This window comes from Lutra lutra, chromosome X (genome assembly GCF_902655055.1).
Source record: "Lutra lutra chromosome X, mLutLut1.2, whole genome shotgun sequence".
NCBI lineage: Eukaryota > Metazoa > Chordata > Mammalia > Carnivora > Mustelidae > Lutra > Lutra lutra.
In genome coordinates this window covers 4,192,589-4,208,447 of record NC_062296.1, presented here as the reverse complement: position 1 = coordinate 4,208,447, position 15,859 = coordinate 4,192,589, and the positions used below count along the sequence as shown (strand labels likewise).

The window sequence follows — 15,859 nt, the reverse complement described above, 5'->3', positions numbered from 1 at the left end:
GACGACTGTGAGCGAGCGCGTCCCCCGCGCGGCACCCACCGTGCGCAGGGGCCGTGGGCGTCGGAGAGCCGAGAGGGCGCTGCGGCAGGACCCCCGTCTTCCGGCCGCCTGAGGACCCCGGGAGGTTGGGGAGCCCCGCTTGCGGTCTCGTAGGAGCCTGTCCTCGCTTTGCCCTCGTCCTGCCCCGCGTGTGAGCGGGGAGATGCAAGATGTTTTTAAATGAGGAGACAGAACGAGTCATTCAAATAGAAGTGGGGCTGGACATTAGTCGACTTTGACTTAGTTTCTGTTTTCCTTTGAGTCCTAGAATTTGAGAGGTGGGAGGGGATTCTTGGAGCTTATACCTAGTCAGACTTCTTCCCACCTGACGCCGCAGGGCTCCAGAGCCACCGTCGTGCGGCGATTGGTTTCAGCCGTCGCCTTGGCGGAGCGCGTGCAGATGAAGCCGTGCTTGGAAAGACAGTTATTTTTACTGCCTGGCAATCAGGGCACGGCATTTTAGGAGCCGTACTAATGTTTGTTGCTTACAAACGCTAGGTTTTGTCGTGGATCCATCCAGAAAGTCAGGCAACGATTACCCGTTGCAGCCAGCCACTGGTGGGTCCCAACGACAGACGCTGCAAAGAAGACGAAAAATACTTGCAGACGATCATGGACGCCAATGCGCAGTCCCACAAGCTTATCATCTTCGATGCCCGGCAGAACAGCGTCGCCGACACGAACAAGGTACGTTCTCAGTAGCGCTACGGAAGCGGCAGCTCTCCTGTCACGCGCTGGCCATGAGTTGTCACGCAGACCGGGCATTGCTCCCTCCGGAAAGGGTGTCTCTGAGCAGCCCCCGGCTGTGCCTCGCTGGCCCATGGCCCGTGCGGCCGTGTGCGGCGTCTCTCTCACTGCTTCTGCGCCATCCTGTTTGCTGAATTGATTCAGCAAAGACCCAGAGAGAATTAGCCCCTAAAGAATCGAGTAAGACTTTTACTGAAATGATCATGAGGCCCTTGGAAGTCCCTTTAACTTGAGACCTGGGGTGATTCCTTGATGAATTCCTGTCCGGTCCGAAGCTCTGTCAGAACGGAGTCAGCTGTGCGAAAGCGGGCTCGCGTGCAGAGTTGCCCTGAATCGCTTGCAGGAGTGTCCTCTGCGGACACCTCCCATTTGAGCCCCGCCCGCCGAGGGGGACGGGGCCCTTCACACGGGGCCCCAGCGAAGAGGCCACGCCTCCAGCACCCACTCTCCGCGTCGGAAAATCCTTTCCGACAGTGCGTTCCTGCAGGCGTGCATCTGGCAGTCGGAGGACCTGGCCCTCTCTGTGAGTCATTCACAGATCAGGAAGTTGGTGGCAGCCCTTCCCACCTCATGCTTACTGGTAAAATGACACTTGGGTCACAAACAGGTAATGCGCGCCTACTGGGGCCAGGTGCCGGGAGACATACCAAGACAGATACGGTGAGGTGCCCTCCTGCGGGACGTGTGGGCTCAGCGTGCAGGGGGAGCCAGGAGAGGGCCTGGCGCCGGCAAGGCCTCACGGAGGAGGTGGCGTTAGAGCTGGCCGTGGATGCAGAGCAGGAGGGGACGGGCCCGGGCGTCCAACAGTGGGCCAGAATGGTAAGACGCGCAGGGCTGTGGTCGCAGAGCGCATGGCCGTCTGTGGCTCTCGGCAGCTTGTGCCTCTCCCTTCCGTGCTGACTAGCCCGTCGCTGAGTGCGGTGTCCGGTAAAGCCGGCCTCTTGCTGCCCCCGTCTCCCTCCTGAGAGACGCCGTCACCTTCCATTCCAGAGAGCGCACAAGCCACCAGCCACGCCATTTCCCCTCGCTCCCTGGGTACTTGCTGTGTGTCACGTCTCTGGGGAGGGACACACGGAGCAGCAGTCACGCAATCTGCCACGTGGCCACCCAATGTGGCATGGGGGAACACAGCGCGTGCTCTGAGAGTAGAAGGGGCCCGCTTACTTGCTCCGTGACCCTGGGCAGTGGCTCCATCTCTCTAGACCACAATTGCCATGACAGCACGCCTGCTTCCCAGAGCGGGTGTGAAGGTCATACTGTCCCAGAGAAAGCATTTGGTTCACAGTCCATGTCCTCGCTCCTGAGCCCAGAGTGAATAGCTCTGTCCACGTGACCATCATGACATCTCACTGCCTGGGTCCCTCTCTCTGACCTGGCCAGCTCTGCCTCCTTCACTAGTTCCTACCCCCACCCCAACCTCCAAATGGTGGTGCTCCCTGAACTCCATCTGGGCGCTTCTTTTGTAGTTTGTGCCGCCTCCCTGGCCATCTCCCCCGATGCCATGACTCCAGACACTGTCTGCCTTGTGAGTCTGATACCCGAGTTTCCATTTCACCCTGATCCCTCTGGAAGTCGAGGCCAAGTTTCCATCCTGTGCTCAGGTTGACATCTCTGTTCAGCTCTCTCCCACGTAGTGACCTCCATGTATCCAATCCGGCCCGCAAGGCAGGGCAGCGAGAACTTAGGCTTCATAACAAGTCTCGCTTGGGTTTTCCTCCAGGCTCTGTCCTTGCTGCTCTGCCGCACCTGAGCAGGTTACTGACCTCTCCGTGAGCCTCAGGTGCCTTTTCCGTAAGATGGGTGGTAGCAGCGTGCGGCGTAGAGAGGTGACACCTGAGAAGAGTGGGCATCATGGCCACGGCACATGATGCTCGTAAGCTCACCACCCAGGTGGTCTGTCCGGGGCAGTGACTGGTGGTGCCAGTTACGGAGACGGGGAGGACATGGGCAGGATAGGAGTTTCCTGAGACCCTGTACAAATTACCAACAACCAGGTAGCTTAAAACAACACGTATTTATTGTCTCACAGTTCAGGAGGCCAGAAGTCTGAACTCGGCTCAGGTTGTGCTCCCTCCACAGGCTTCAGGGGAGACTCTGTTCCTTGCCACTCCTAGCTCCTGCTGGCCGCTCAATGCGCAGAGCCGCAGTGCGGGTCTCCCCCTCTGCCTTCCCGTGGCCTTCTCCTCTACGCATCTGTGTCTTCCCTCCTCTCTTCTAAGGATGCCCGTGACGGCATTCAGGGCTTGCCCGACGTAATTCAGGTTGGTCTCTTCATCTCAAGATCCTTGACTCGATGACCTCTGCAAAGACCCTTTTCCCTAAAAAGGTCACATTCACAGTCACCAAGATCTGCTGTAGGTCTCTTGGGGTGGGGCGCTGTTTTTCAGCCTGCCACGGGGCGTCCTTCTCACTTAGTTCCCCATGTTCCCAGCTGGTGGGTCCTTAACCCCGTGAGTCCTTCTGCTTCTCTGCGTACTTCCTGTCACCACCGCGGCACTGTCCCAGAGAAGGAAGATGCGTGAGAAGAGCCACAGCCAGACGTCCTACTGGCAGGGGCAGCTCTGCGTGTGCTCGCACGTGAAGGAGGCAGAAGCAGGACACTGAACTGCACGTCCAGAATGGTTTCGTCTGTCGTGCTGTCGTGTCTAGGAACCAGGCAGGGGTGTTTTTCCCTGTTAGCTCTTCTATATGTGACACCTCGTCTGCAACTGGAGACCCTTTACTTCTTCCTTTCCAATCTGGATGCCTTTTATTTCTTCCCCTTGGCTAATTTCCTGTCAGAAACCTCTAGTACCATGTTGAATAGAAGCAGGGGAAGCAGTCATCCTTGTCCTGTTCCCAGTTTGTGGGGGAAAGCTTGTAGTTCTTCATCACTGGGTATATTAGCTGTGGGCTCTTCATACATGGCCTTGTCAGGCTAAGGAAATTACTTTCTGTTGTTGGTTTTTTGAGTGGTTTTATCATGGAAGGGCATTAGATTTTTTTTTTAAGATTTTATTTATTTATTGAACAGAGAGGGAGAGAGAGAGAGAGATCACAAGTAGGCAGAGAGGCAGGCAGAGAGAGAGGGGAAAGCAGGCTCCCCTATGAGCAGAGAGCCTGATGCGGGGCTCGATCCCAAGACCCTGAGATCATGACCTGAGCCGAAGGCAGACGCTTAATCCACTGAGCCACCCAGGTGCCCCGGGCATTAGATTTTTGAAGGCCTTGTCTGTATCAGTTGAGATGATCATGTTTCTTTTTTCCTTCATTCTGCTAATGTGGTGCATGTCACTGACTGATTTTTGTATATCGGCCACTGTAGTGGGTTGCATAGTGTCTCCCAGAAATTCATGTCCATCTGGAGCCTCAGAAGATGACCTTATTCGGGAATAGGCCCTTTGCAGATGTAATCAGTGAAGAGGCGGTCATCCTGGAGTAGGGTGGGCCCTCAGTCCCGTGACTGAGGTCCTCAGAAGAAGGCCATGGAGAGATGCAGACCAAGGGAAGGTGGCCTGAGTTGGGGAGCTAAGGCTCTGGAGCTCAGAGAAAGTTCGGGTTGTTGGCTGAGATGGAGCCCAGTGGCATGCTGGGTGGTGGTTGCAGGTCGGGGGCGGGCAGGGGCAAGGCCGCCAAAGGAGTCCCAAGTCGCGTAAGCCATCTGTGGAAGGCAGGAAAGGAACCCACTGAAGGAAGGGGTGCGTGGTGGCAGGAGACCCCGAAGAGGGGGAGGGGTCCTTGATGCCAGGCGAGTAGGAGCGTCTCACAGGAGAACTGGGTAGGAGAGGTGTCTTAGTCGAGCTGCTCCAACAAAGTATCAGTATCAGTATCATAGTGGCCTGTGAACAACAGACATTTATTTCTCACAGCTCTGGATGATGGGAAGCCCAAGGTCAGGGTCACAGCAGATCCTGTGTCTGGCTTGTGGCTAGCCATCTTCTTACCGTGTCTTTACACTGTGGAGAGCAGGAGGCCGCTGTCTTCTGTCTCTTCTTAGAAGGGTGCTGATGCCACCACGAGGGCTCCACCCTCCTGACCTCCCCGCCAAAAGGCCGCAGCTTCTGACATCATCTTTTTGAGGATTAGGTCTTTGACATGTGAATTTTGTGGGGACGAAAATGTGCAGTCCCTACAGGAGAGGTGTGTGCACTTTGGATTCAGAGAGCGTGGGGATCCTGTCCTGCCCCTTGGTACCTCTGGCCCTTGGGAGTTGCCCGCCCTCCAGGAGGCTTCCGCTCTCTCACCTGGGAACCCCCCTGCCGCCGGCGACTGGCCGACTGATGGGCTGATGGCCTGCCAGGCCTTCCCCAGGCACACAACAGCTGCTGTGACACCAGGAAAACTGGAGTCCATCCTTCGGCCGCTGCTCCCTGGGGGTGTTTGCATCTCTTTCTCCCACGAGGGTTGGGGATTAGCATTAATTGAGAAAACTGATTTTACTTAGTTAATTTAATTAATCTGTTTTCCTTGACACCAGAGCCTGTGCCTTTCACTCCTGCCTGCAGCACCAGCATCTTCGCTGCATGCTCTGGTGGTTTTTTATGAAAATATAATTCTGCCACGGAGGCAGGACTGTGCTCTGGGCGGCTTTGTCGGTGGTGCGTGTTGCAGTTTCACTGACGTGGAAGTGTGTCCTAGAATTCCATGGGGTGACCCGAAGTAAAGCCGGAGTTCAAGTACACCCACTGCCCGTTCGTTCAAGTACACCCGGTCACACTGGCCACTTGCGGACGTTCCCTCCTGCGTCGCGCCCGCCACTGGGTGCAGGTGACGGGGCTCTCAGCCGCACCCAGCCCACTCCTCCCCAGAACCACTTCCCAGCTGAGTTCTAGATGTAGCCTGGGTTCTCGGCCCATGGCCTGTCCTCTGTGCTCGGGGGCCTGGGCCCCAGGCACCCCCACCCCTGGCTCCCTGTGCTCCTGCCGGTCCTAGCCTCCTGCCACCGTCCTGCCTGATGCCCCCCAGCCGACAGCTCGGCTCAGTTCCGTTCTCCTGCCTCCTCAGCGCCCCGGGCTGCTGAACGTTTCCTGAGGACGGAGGGCTCGCAGCACGTGGGCTGGAGCCACTCCGGACTTGTGCTGGAATTCTCCAGCCTCAGCTGGGCCCTCAGTGGTGCTTGCAAGTCCCCCCTCCCCAGCCCCAGGCTTCCAGAGGCCACTCGGGCCCCTTTATGACTTTTTTCTAATGTGCGAGCCGGCCCCAACCCCTCCATCATGGGCCCTGACCTCGCCTGTCTGCGCGGAGGAGGACAGAGCAACCCTCAGCCGCCAGACCTGGAAGCCACCTCGTGCCGCCGTCTGTAACCCTCCTGCCGGCCATAAGCAAGCGCCCCCTCCAGCCACGGTCATCGCTCCTGTGCAGCTGGCCCCGTCGTTGTCCTGCCCCTTCCCGATGGGCCTCTGGGAGCGCCCCCCACTCGCTGGGTCTGCGCGCCTGCGAGGCCCGCCTGGCCCACGCGGCTGCCCCGTGCCCGCCGGCCCGGAGTACAGCTGTGTTCTCCAGTTCTTTCCTTTGACTTCCCAAGCTTCAGGTGGTTCGGTACTCTTTCCTTTTCAAAAAGCCTTTTCCTTCTTTTCTTTTTCCTCTCTTCTCTGGCGGCTCTTCTCAGTCTCCTTTGCTTTCTGTGTCTTACATGTTGGCCTTTTCCAGGCTTCCGGTCTCCGCTTCCCTCCTGGCTCGCCTGCCGACCTTGAGCATGGTATGCCCGACCTCTGTAGTCCAATTTCCTCCAGAGGCCAGTGACTTTGTCTTGGTAGCCACGGCCCAGACCTGGCCCTGAGCTCCTGACCCGCTGCAGGCAGACCTCTGCGCTTACATTCCTCCCAGGCACCTTGCACTCACTATGGCGAAAGCGGAGTCCTCTGTTCCCTCTGCGCGCATCTGTACCTCAGCAAAGGATACCGCTGCCTCTTGGGGTGCCTGGCCTGGCCTGGAATCCTGGGTGTCACTGTGCTACCTACTTCCGTTGCCCCACTCAGCCACCAAGTGTTGCCCCTTATAGCTCCAGTCCGCCGTGTCTGTCTGTCCTGCTGCCTCTACCACGATTCCCTCAGCCAGATGAGTGCCCATCTCTGAGGTTTCACCCTCCTCCGGGTCCGCCCAGCACAGCCGTGGTGATGCCGCAGCGCAAGTCCGATGGCACCGTCGCCACACTCGTCTGTGCTCTGGCCCCCTCCTTGCACCTGCACATCCAGCCCTGGGCCACCATCTGGCTGCCTCTCCTCGGCTCAGCTGCTCGCCTGCCTCTCAGCAAGCCGTGTCCTTGCCCATGTCTGGGAAGCTACACACCATGGCCCCTCTGCCCTGTGATCTTGACCTTCCTCCCCACGGCAGAGCTTTCCTGACGGGCGTTCTCTTCTCACGCAGATGTGTGTTCTGTCCCTCTGGCAGCCTCCCAGGCCTGGCCATGTGCCCCCAGTGCACCCTGTGCTCTCCAGCAGAGGACTTGCCTCCCTCACCCCGTGCTGCACACGTCCCTCTCCTCACCCGTCTACCCCACCAGACTGGGAGTGCCTTGAGGACCAGGGTCTCCACTTGTCACCCCAGTATTTAGCTCAGGGCTGAGCATTAATATCCACGTGCTAAGCGGTTGGAGACAGAATGAAGGATGTGGTCTTTGGGTTCACAGATACATTTATTATGTTTTTGGAGATAAAATTCATATGACATTAATCTGTCTATGTTATCTGTCCCAAAGTTTATGACTAGGTGACTTCTGGTATATTCACAGTGTTGTGCAGCAACCCCCTCTAACTCCAGAATGCTTTCATGGCCCCAAATAGAAACCCTGTGCCCACTGGTAGCTGCTGCCCATTCTCGCCCCTCCCCCTCTAGCTCCCACCAACCACTAATTTACTTTCTGTCTGTATAGATTTCCTTGTTCTGGACTTTCATGCAATGGAATCATATAACATACAGTCTCTGGGGCCTGGATTCTCTCCCTCAGTGTGATGTTTCTAAGGTTCACTCCTATGCAGCGTGTCCCAGCAGTCACTTCCTTTGACTGCAGAATGTTCCACTGTGTGGAGAGAGCACGTTTCGTTTGTCCACTCGTCCACTGCTGGGCAAGTGGGTTCCTTCCACTTTCTGGCTATGGCAAATCATGCGGCTGTGGTCTTTTCATTTGCATTTTATTTTACTGAAATTGCTTAAACCTCCTTGTTTGGGATTTACAGATAGTTTATTATACAGAAATTTTTGTGGCAGTACAACTGTTTCTGTTCAGACAGATGGCACTAGCAGAACCTTTAAAAATCTAACTTGCCTTGAGTAAGATCCAGTTGTTAAAGGTTCAAAACCTGATGATGAGTGCTGGAGAATTGTTAGGGGTTGAATTATGTCTCCATAAATAACTATGCCGAAGACCTAACTCCTGGTAGATGAGTGAACTGTGGCCTCATTTTGAAATGAGGTCTTTATAGATGTAATCCAGTTACAATGAGGTCCTATTGAATTAGGGTGGGCTGTAATCCAGTCTGACTCGGGTCCTTAGAAGGAGAGAAGAGGCAGACATGAGGTGAAGGCCATGGGATGATGAGGCAGAGATCTGAGTGATGTGTCTGTAAACCAGGACCACTTGGGGGCTACCAGAAGCTTGAAGAAGCAAAGATGAGTCCTCCCCAAGGGGCTTCTGAGGGAGCATGGCCCTGCCAGTACCCTGATTTTGGCTCCAGAACTGTGAGGGGACATTACTGTTGCTTTAAGCTGCTTACTGTGTGGTGCTTTGTGCCAGGAGCTGGGGGCGAGTCCTCCAAGGGTCAGGAGGGTTATTTTACACGGAAGGGCCTGTTGCGTCCTTAACGGTCTCCTTCTGATAACACCAGAAACAGTGGAAGTGTGAACCCAGACACAGCGCTGTATGTGTTTTGTTTCTCACAGGCCAAGGGCGGAGGGTACGAAAGTGAAAGCGCTTACCCCAACGCGGAGCTCGTGTTCTTGGAGATCCACAACATCCACGTGATGAGAGAGTCCCTGCGCAAACTGAAGGAGGTCGTGTACCCTTCCATTGATGAGGCACGGTGGCTCTCCAGCGTGGACGGGACGCACTGGCTGGAGTATATAAGGGTGAGGAGGGCTGGTCCTCGGCATGCTTCCTGGTGCAGATCTCCCGCGCACCTGCCGTAGATCTGTGCATCCGTGCGGTTTCCCAACACTGTGCAGAAGCGCATCTTTGCAGTGCAGGCAGCATTCAGACTGTGGTCTCTGTGAGGGATATGCTTGTCTCAGTCCGGTTTGGAATGTACCTTGTGGCCCAGTAGTAAGCGAGCGCACTTGGCGTCATTTTCCTTGGTGTAAGGCGTCCCCGCCCCCAGCGCTGATGTCTCCGAGTCGCCTCACTGGACTGCATTGTTTGGTTTATTGACCTGAACTTCTAACATTCTCCGCAGAACTGTTTTTGCTGTCCTAGAAAGTAAACGTTGCCTGCTCTAACGTGCCTTCTTTCCCGAAGATGCTTCTTGCTGGGGCAGTAAGGATCGCCGATAAGATAGAGTCTGGGAAAACGTCGGTGGTGGTGCACTGCAGCGATGGCTGGGACCGGACCGCCCAGCTGACGTCTCTGGCGATGCTGATGTTGGACAGTTACTACCGCACCATTAAAGGCTTCGAGGCGCTCATAGAAAAGGAGTGGATAAGCTTCGGACATAGGTTTGCGCTGGTAAGCTGAGACCGTGAGGTGAATTCCTGACTTGTTTTGTTAATTCCCCAAAAGGAAACCCTGTACCCATTAAGTAGTCCTTCCTCATCTCCCCCTCCTCCAGCCCCTGACAGTCACTAACCTGCTTTCTGTCTTCCTCAAGTTGCCTGTTCTAGGTGCCTCCTGTAAATGGAATCATAGCATTTGTCTCTCTGTGACTGGCTTATTTCTCTAAACACAGTTTTTAAGGTTTATCCATTACATAGCGTATATAAAAACTTAGTTCTTTTTCATACCTGACCAGTATTCCCTTTGCTTATCCATTCCTGTTGGTGGACACTTGGATTATTCCCAGCAGTTGGCTCTTGTGACTAACGCTGCTGCGAACGTTGGCATACCAGTTTTTGCCACGCAGACTACCGCAAACCGAGGAGCCTAGCCAATAACAATATATAGTCTCCCAGTTCTGGAGCCTGGATGTCCAAGATCCACGTGCTGGCAGGGTTGGTCTGTCCTGGACCGTGTCTTCTCGGCTCGTGCATGGCCGCCTTCTCCCCCTGTGCTCATACGGCCTTTCCTCTGGGTGCACCTCGTTGGTGCCTCTTGCGTTCGAATTTCTTCTCCTTGAAAGGATACCGGTCAGGCTGGAGTAGGGCCCAGCCTCCCATCTTCCTTCTAATCACCTCTCATAGACCCCATCTCTGAATGTAGTCCCATTCCGAGGCCCTGGGGGTCAGGGCTCCAGCGTAGGGATTGCGGCAGTTCAGACTGCGACGGCCGCTGTCCCACTGGGGACACCCGTAGGAGTGGGGTCACTGGGTCACCTGGCGGCCGCTCTCGGGCTGCCGTTTGTGTTTCGTCTGAGTGGCTCTTCGTTCCGGCTCTTCCCCAGTCATTGAGCCACTGGGGCTTCGTCTTAACTGTGCACGGCACCAGAATATGCCTGAAGCCTCATTCAGACCTGCTCAGAGCAGGAGGACGGGCCATGGGTGTGAGGGTGCTTCTGTGGCTCCCGCCATGGCGGTCCCGAGTACATCGGCCGTGAGGAGAGCCTGTGAGCCACATGCCCTTCAGGGGCCGTTGTCCGAGCCGCCCCTGCACCTCGATGTCCTTCCCGGAGGTGGAGCGTTGTGCTGCGGAGGTGAGTCTGTCCATGTCAGGTGTTTGCGCCTGGACCCTGAGGAAAGGCTAGGCTCAGTGAGGAGGAGGGCCTGAGCACTTCATGCTGTTGCTTCTTCCCTATTTCTGGAAACTTTCTTCCCTTGGCTTCTAGGTCTGCACAGCCTTTTGAATTTCCTCCTATCTTCTAGTCCTCCCTCTCTCCCCGACTTCTTCGTGTTGGGGTGCTCCAGGGCTCAGTCGGCAGATTGCTCCTCTTCTCTGTGCTTAACACCGTAGTGATCTCGACTGGTCCCATGTCTTTAAACGCGTTCAAATCTGTCTCAGTGCCACTGATGCCCCCTTCATTCCGGCCTGCCCATCTCCCTTGGGGCTGTGATGGCAGCCTCCTGACTAGTTTCTCTGTCACCTGTTCCCTTCCACTCCATTGTCCTCACTGCAGCCAGACGGGGCGTTCCAAGAAGCAGATCTCATGCTGCGCAGAACCCTCTGAGCTTTCCTATGGCCCATGCAGTTGTGGGCAAATTCCTCAACTCAACATTTGAAGCCCTCCGTCATCTGGACTAGTCCACCTTTCCAGCCTTGTCTCGCCTCCCTCCTCTTGCCTCATGCCCAGCTGCCTCTGGTGCTGTTGGTATCCCCTACCATGTTCCCACTGCTTCTACTACAGTGCACCCCTGGCCAGCCAGGAAGCAGGTATCTCCCTCTGTCCGTGAAGGTTTATCCGAAACGAGACCTCCTCCATGACTGTGACTCGCGGGGTTTGCCTTCCCTGCTCCCTCTGCCCCGTCCAAGGTTGGCTCTTGTTCGTTTGAGGCCCTGCCATACCCATTCCAGACTTGGAAGCCCTGGGCACGTTTCAGTGCCTTTGTTGTTTACAGGTTTACGACTACACTGCAAGTGAATTATTTATTGAGCACGGGTACTGTGTCTCGTTTGTCTTGGTACCTCAGGTGTGTAGCCAAGAGTATGGCCTCTGTGGGACAGCACCACATGTCCCCAAACTCCCAAGGGCCAGGCAAGATGCCTTGCGTACACCAGCGGAATTCAGTGAGCGGCTGTTAAAAGAATGAATCTTAAATTGCGAGCGGCTGTGCAAAACCATTCCCAAGGTGCCTTAAACACTGAAGAGCGGGTTCTACAGATTATCTTGTAAAGGGGAAGTGCAGAGATAAGGCCACTTCTGCAGCTGCTGTGGAAAACAGTAGGGCAGTTCCTCAAACCATTAAAAATAGAGCCGTCCTGTGACCCGTGGATTCTGCTTCTGGGGATACACCCAAAAGAAGCGAAAACAGACTCGGATACTTGCACACCCACGTGTACAAGCGGTGTGGTTCACAGGAGCCCAGAGGTAGGAGCAGCCCCGGTGTCCATTGACAGATGAACACGTACACAGAATGTGGTCTGTCCATACAATGGACGTGTCACTCAGCTCAAAGGAAGGAAGGAATTTCTGACACATTCTACAATACAGATGAACCTTGAGGACCTCCTGCTGAGTGAAAGCAGCCAGTCACAAGAAGACAGATACTGTAGGAGTCCCCTTATAAGAGGGACCAAGAGCAGTCACATGCACAGGGACAGAAAGTACACTGGTGGCGGCAGGGTGGGGAGACATGGAGTTAACGGGGAAGAGTTTCACATTGGAAAGATGGACGGTGGGGTTGGCTCCCAGCACTGAGCACACTTGATCCCACTGAGCTGTGTGCACAAACTGGTTAAGGTGGCCCATTTGACGTTCTGTATGCTTCACCACAATTGAGAACCAGTAAGACCCAACTACTGTAACTGTGAGGCCTGGATTTCCTCCTTTCTATGTCTCTCCCGCTGGCAGTTTCCTAGACTCAGTACTTCTCGTGCTTTCTATGTAGTAGTTGCATTATATCTTTGGAATGTTTTCTTCTCGTCCTTTTGCTTCGTCACCAGAGTATTAGAGCCTTCTCTTCGAATCTTCACTCTTGAGCTGTTTCTTAACTTGACATTTCCAATGTTTTGTCGTGTTTGTGTTTGAGGTTCTTTTATCAGGAACCCATGGGCAGCTCTACAACACTGAAAGGTGCGAAATGCACTGTTGGTTTTCAAGTATGTCTCAGAACTGGGCTGCCTTGAGCGAGGACTCCCCCTTACCATTTCAAGTGTGGGATTTGTGGGGCTATCTGAGTCCTATAGAATTGGTTAAAATGTATAGATTATTATTTGATTCTCAGACTTCCTGACATTTCAGAAAAGTGGGAAGACCTCTTTTTCCACCTGTGGAGGAAATGGCCATCGTAATGTGCTTCCTGAGCTGCTAGTCGGTAGTCCCACGTTGACACTGTGCACTTGGCACTGTGGCCCGGCCTGACCCTAGCATTGGGACTGAAACGTTTACTGGCCACTTGCATATAACTTCTTGATCTCCACTATTTTAAAGTGAAATTATAAAAGTCAACACATAACAGTACAGTACAATGAAGTTGTGTTTCCTGTTAGGTCTTGGGACATACAGATAACACCTAATGCTTGCCACTAGGCAATTTTAAGTGACTTTTGAGAGAACTGTGGCATGCATTCACATGTTTAACCTCCCGTTTGTTCTCAGAGAGTGGGCCACGGCAACGACAACCACGCAGATGCTGACCGATCCCCTATATTTCTTCAGTTCATTGATTGTGTTTGGCAAATGACAAGACAGGTAAGAAATTTCAAGTATATTTCTGACTTAAAATTGAAGATTAGATAAATATTAATGTTCGTTCAAAATGAACACGTGTATGTGTGTAAAAAGGGGACCCTTCTGTTATTTAACTCGGTTTGATTCTAATTCACTTAGAAGTATAAGCAGAAAATTAGAGACTATCATTTCTCACCGAAAGTGAGCAGGCCAAGTGTTTGAAACAGGGATGTGACAGAACTGACAGCAGGGGAGGGGATACCGGCCCTGGGAACCCAGGAGTCTGCATGCCTGGCCTGGGCCCCCATGGCCCCGCGGCAATGCCGCCGAGGGCAGGGAATGTCCAGGAAGCAGAGGTAGGTAGGAAGTTACTGGTGCTTAGTTTCCAAACCCCAGGGCACAGGGCTCCAGTATGCAAGGTGGCCACACAGGGACCCCCCTTCCCTAAGTGTATTGGGCCCCCACGGCTTCAGTTTAAAGCAGGCCCTGAGGCCTATGCTGTTTATTCCCTGGTCTCTAACACCTGAGCCCAAGTTTGGGGTCTTATCCTCAGGATAGGAGATCAAGCCAGAGTGCCAGACAGAGCGGCAGGGACAGAGTGGCATACAGAGGAGAGAATGAGACAGAGAGACACACAGAGACACATACACAGACACAGAGAGAGACAGACACATAGAGACCTAGACGGAGAGAATAGAAAACAGGTAGTCTCCCCAGAGCCTGCACAGGGAGAGAGTCAGAGGGTGGAGAGCCATGGCCTGGGTGCTCTCCTTCCTACTGGCCCGGAGGTCTGGCCGTGGCTGCCTTAGTCACGGGAAGAGGTCCAGCTGGAAAGACTGTTGGCGACCTCTAGTGACTCCATCAGCAGCCATGGCACTCACGACAGCCTCCTGACCACATTATTACCATCACCCCAGGACCTTTTCAAAGGATCTCTGCTTTCTAAGCCCGGGAAGTCGGAGGTACGACTATCTGTGAAATCCTTCATCGTGCACCACCCTTAGTGGTGGGGGGCGGCAGTGGGCAGGAGAGAGGCTGAGCCCACTTACGGTGCACTGCTGCCCCACTGCCTCTCGGCCCAGACCCCTTCCAGCAGCAATTAATCAGGAGCCATCTGAGGGGCCCCCGCCTCACTGTGTACCTGTGGACACACTGTCAGCACCTGGAAACTTTTAAAGGTGCACATGCTTGGGCCCCCTTCCTTGCACACCCTTCCTCCTGTGGGCCGAGGGAGAAGTCCGGATGTATGTCATTCTGGAACATTCCCCATGTGCGTTCTGAGGTGCCAGTGAGGCAGAAGACCAGCCTCCAGACGACAGGCTCCATCCTGCCGCAGTCCCGGGGCCGGTAGCCTCAGCTTCCCCTGGGCACGTAGAGATGAAAATTCTCAGGCCTGCCCAGAGCTGCTGACACTGGAGGGAGGGTGGCACTGGGTGGGGGGTATTACTAAAATGCAGTCTGATTTGTGAGTCTGCATGCCTCATGGATCTCAGTACCAAGCATCTAGAGAGAGCAGGCATGCTTTCAGAAATAAAAAAAGGGGGGGGGTTGAGTTCTGATCAGCTAGCGGAGACCTCCCAGAGTCCTTGGCACTTAGACCTTCCTCTTACTTAAATTTAGGCCCAGCTTCCGCAGACTGATGGGGCTCTCGTGCTTTCCAGGCACCAGGTCACACGTGATTCAGAGCGGCCAGTTGGAGGACTGGTGGGGGTGGAGGGGCATTTCAGAGGTGGGCACCAGTGGGATGAGTGACGGTTGGTAGTGAACACATACTCAGAAAGCACGGAGGCTGGCCAGGGGTCATACTGTTATGTAGCACTGTGAACTTCTTGCTGTTTGTATTAACTGAGCCAACAACAAAATTAAATGATGGTTACATTCAGATTAAAACAAAAAAGTATAAAATGCATTTTAGAAAAATTATGTAACAAGGTTGAACACACACAAAAAATGATGCTTCTGAGGGGATAAGCACTACTTTTGTTGATGTGAAGTATCTCCTTCCTCCCAAACGCCAAGTGCGTGCGTGTGCATGTGTAGTATCCGCAAACTGCCTTCCATTCCTCATAATGTTTTGTCCCTATTTTCGTGTTTAATCTAGATCATTTTTGTGCTGGTTATTGGATTTTATGGGAAAGAAAAAGACAAGGGGTTTAGATTAGATTTCAGATGCCTCTCAGCTCCTGTCCATGAAACGTGTATAATTAATGTCTCTTAAAACAACATGGTTAATGCAATAGAAGCAGAAAGAGCACCGCTCAGTCTATCAGTTAAGTTACAAGTGGATGCGACATGTAGCTTGTTAGGAAAGATGCATTAATGTAATGAGATTAATTTATTTGGAGGTTGCCTACTGCTAAATCAAGTAAGCTAAATCCGCATTAAATCATTCGAAATCTCAGGATAACATGAACTAGGCTGTGAGCACAAATTGATAGACAAGGATCTAAGGGAAAGGAATTGAGCAGCTCGTCAGAAAAGAGTCTCAAACATTCTACAATAACCGTAGTTTAATAGACTTTGCCTTTTTGAGTAGGTTTAATAGTGGTTCATATTTTTGTTCCTCAAGACGTGCAGAATTTCGTTGTGGATTTCTAGAGTTTTTGAACCCATTCTTTTTAGGCAGATGGTATAGTTTCCAGGAGAAGAGGCCAAAAGAAATTGCGAATCACAAGACTTAATCTTCT

General features: G+C 53.6%; 1 protein-coding gene across 9 annotated transcripts in view; it reads left to right on the top strand.

Annotated features, from left to right (window-relative positions):
- The window catches only part of MTMR1 (myotubularin related protein 1), a 56,853-nt gene that overhangs the window by 29,077 nt on the left and 11,917 nt on the right, over positions 1–15,859 (top strand). For all 9 annotated transcript variants that reach the window (XM_047715836.1, XM_047715834.1, XM_047715837.1 and 6 more), the window contains 4 exons: positions 538–726; positions 8,644–8,829; positions 9,215–9,421; positions 13,101–13,193. In XM_047715836.1, the coding sequence (XP_047571792.1) occupies positions 538–726; positions 8,644–8,829; positions 9,215–9,421; positions 13,101–13,193 (675 nt within the window). The remainder of the gene's footprint in view (positions 1–537; positions 727–8,643; positions 8,830–9,214; positions 9,422–13,100; positions 13,194–15,859) is intronic.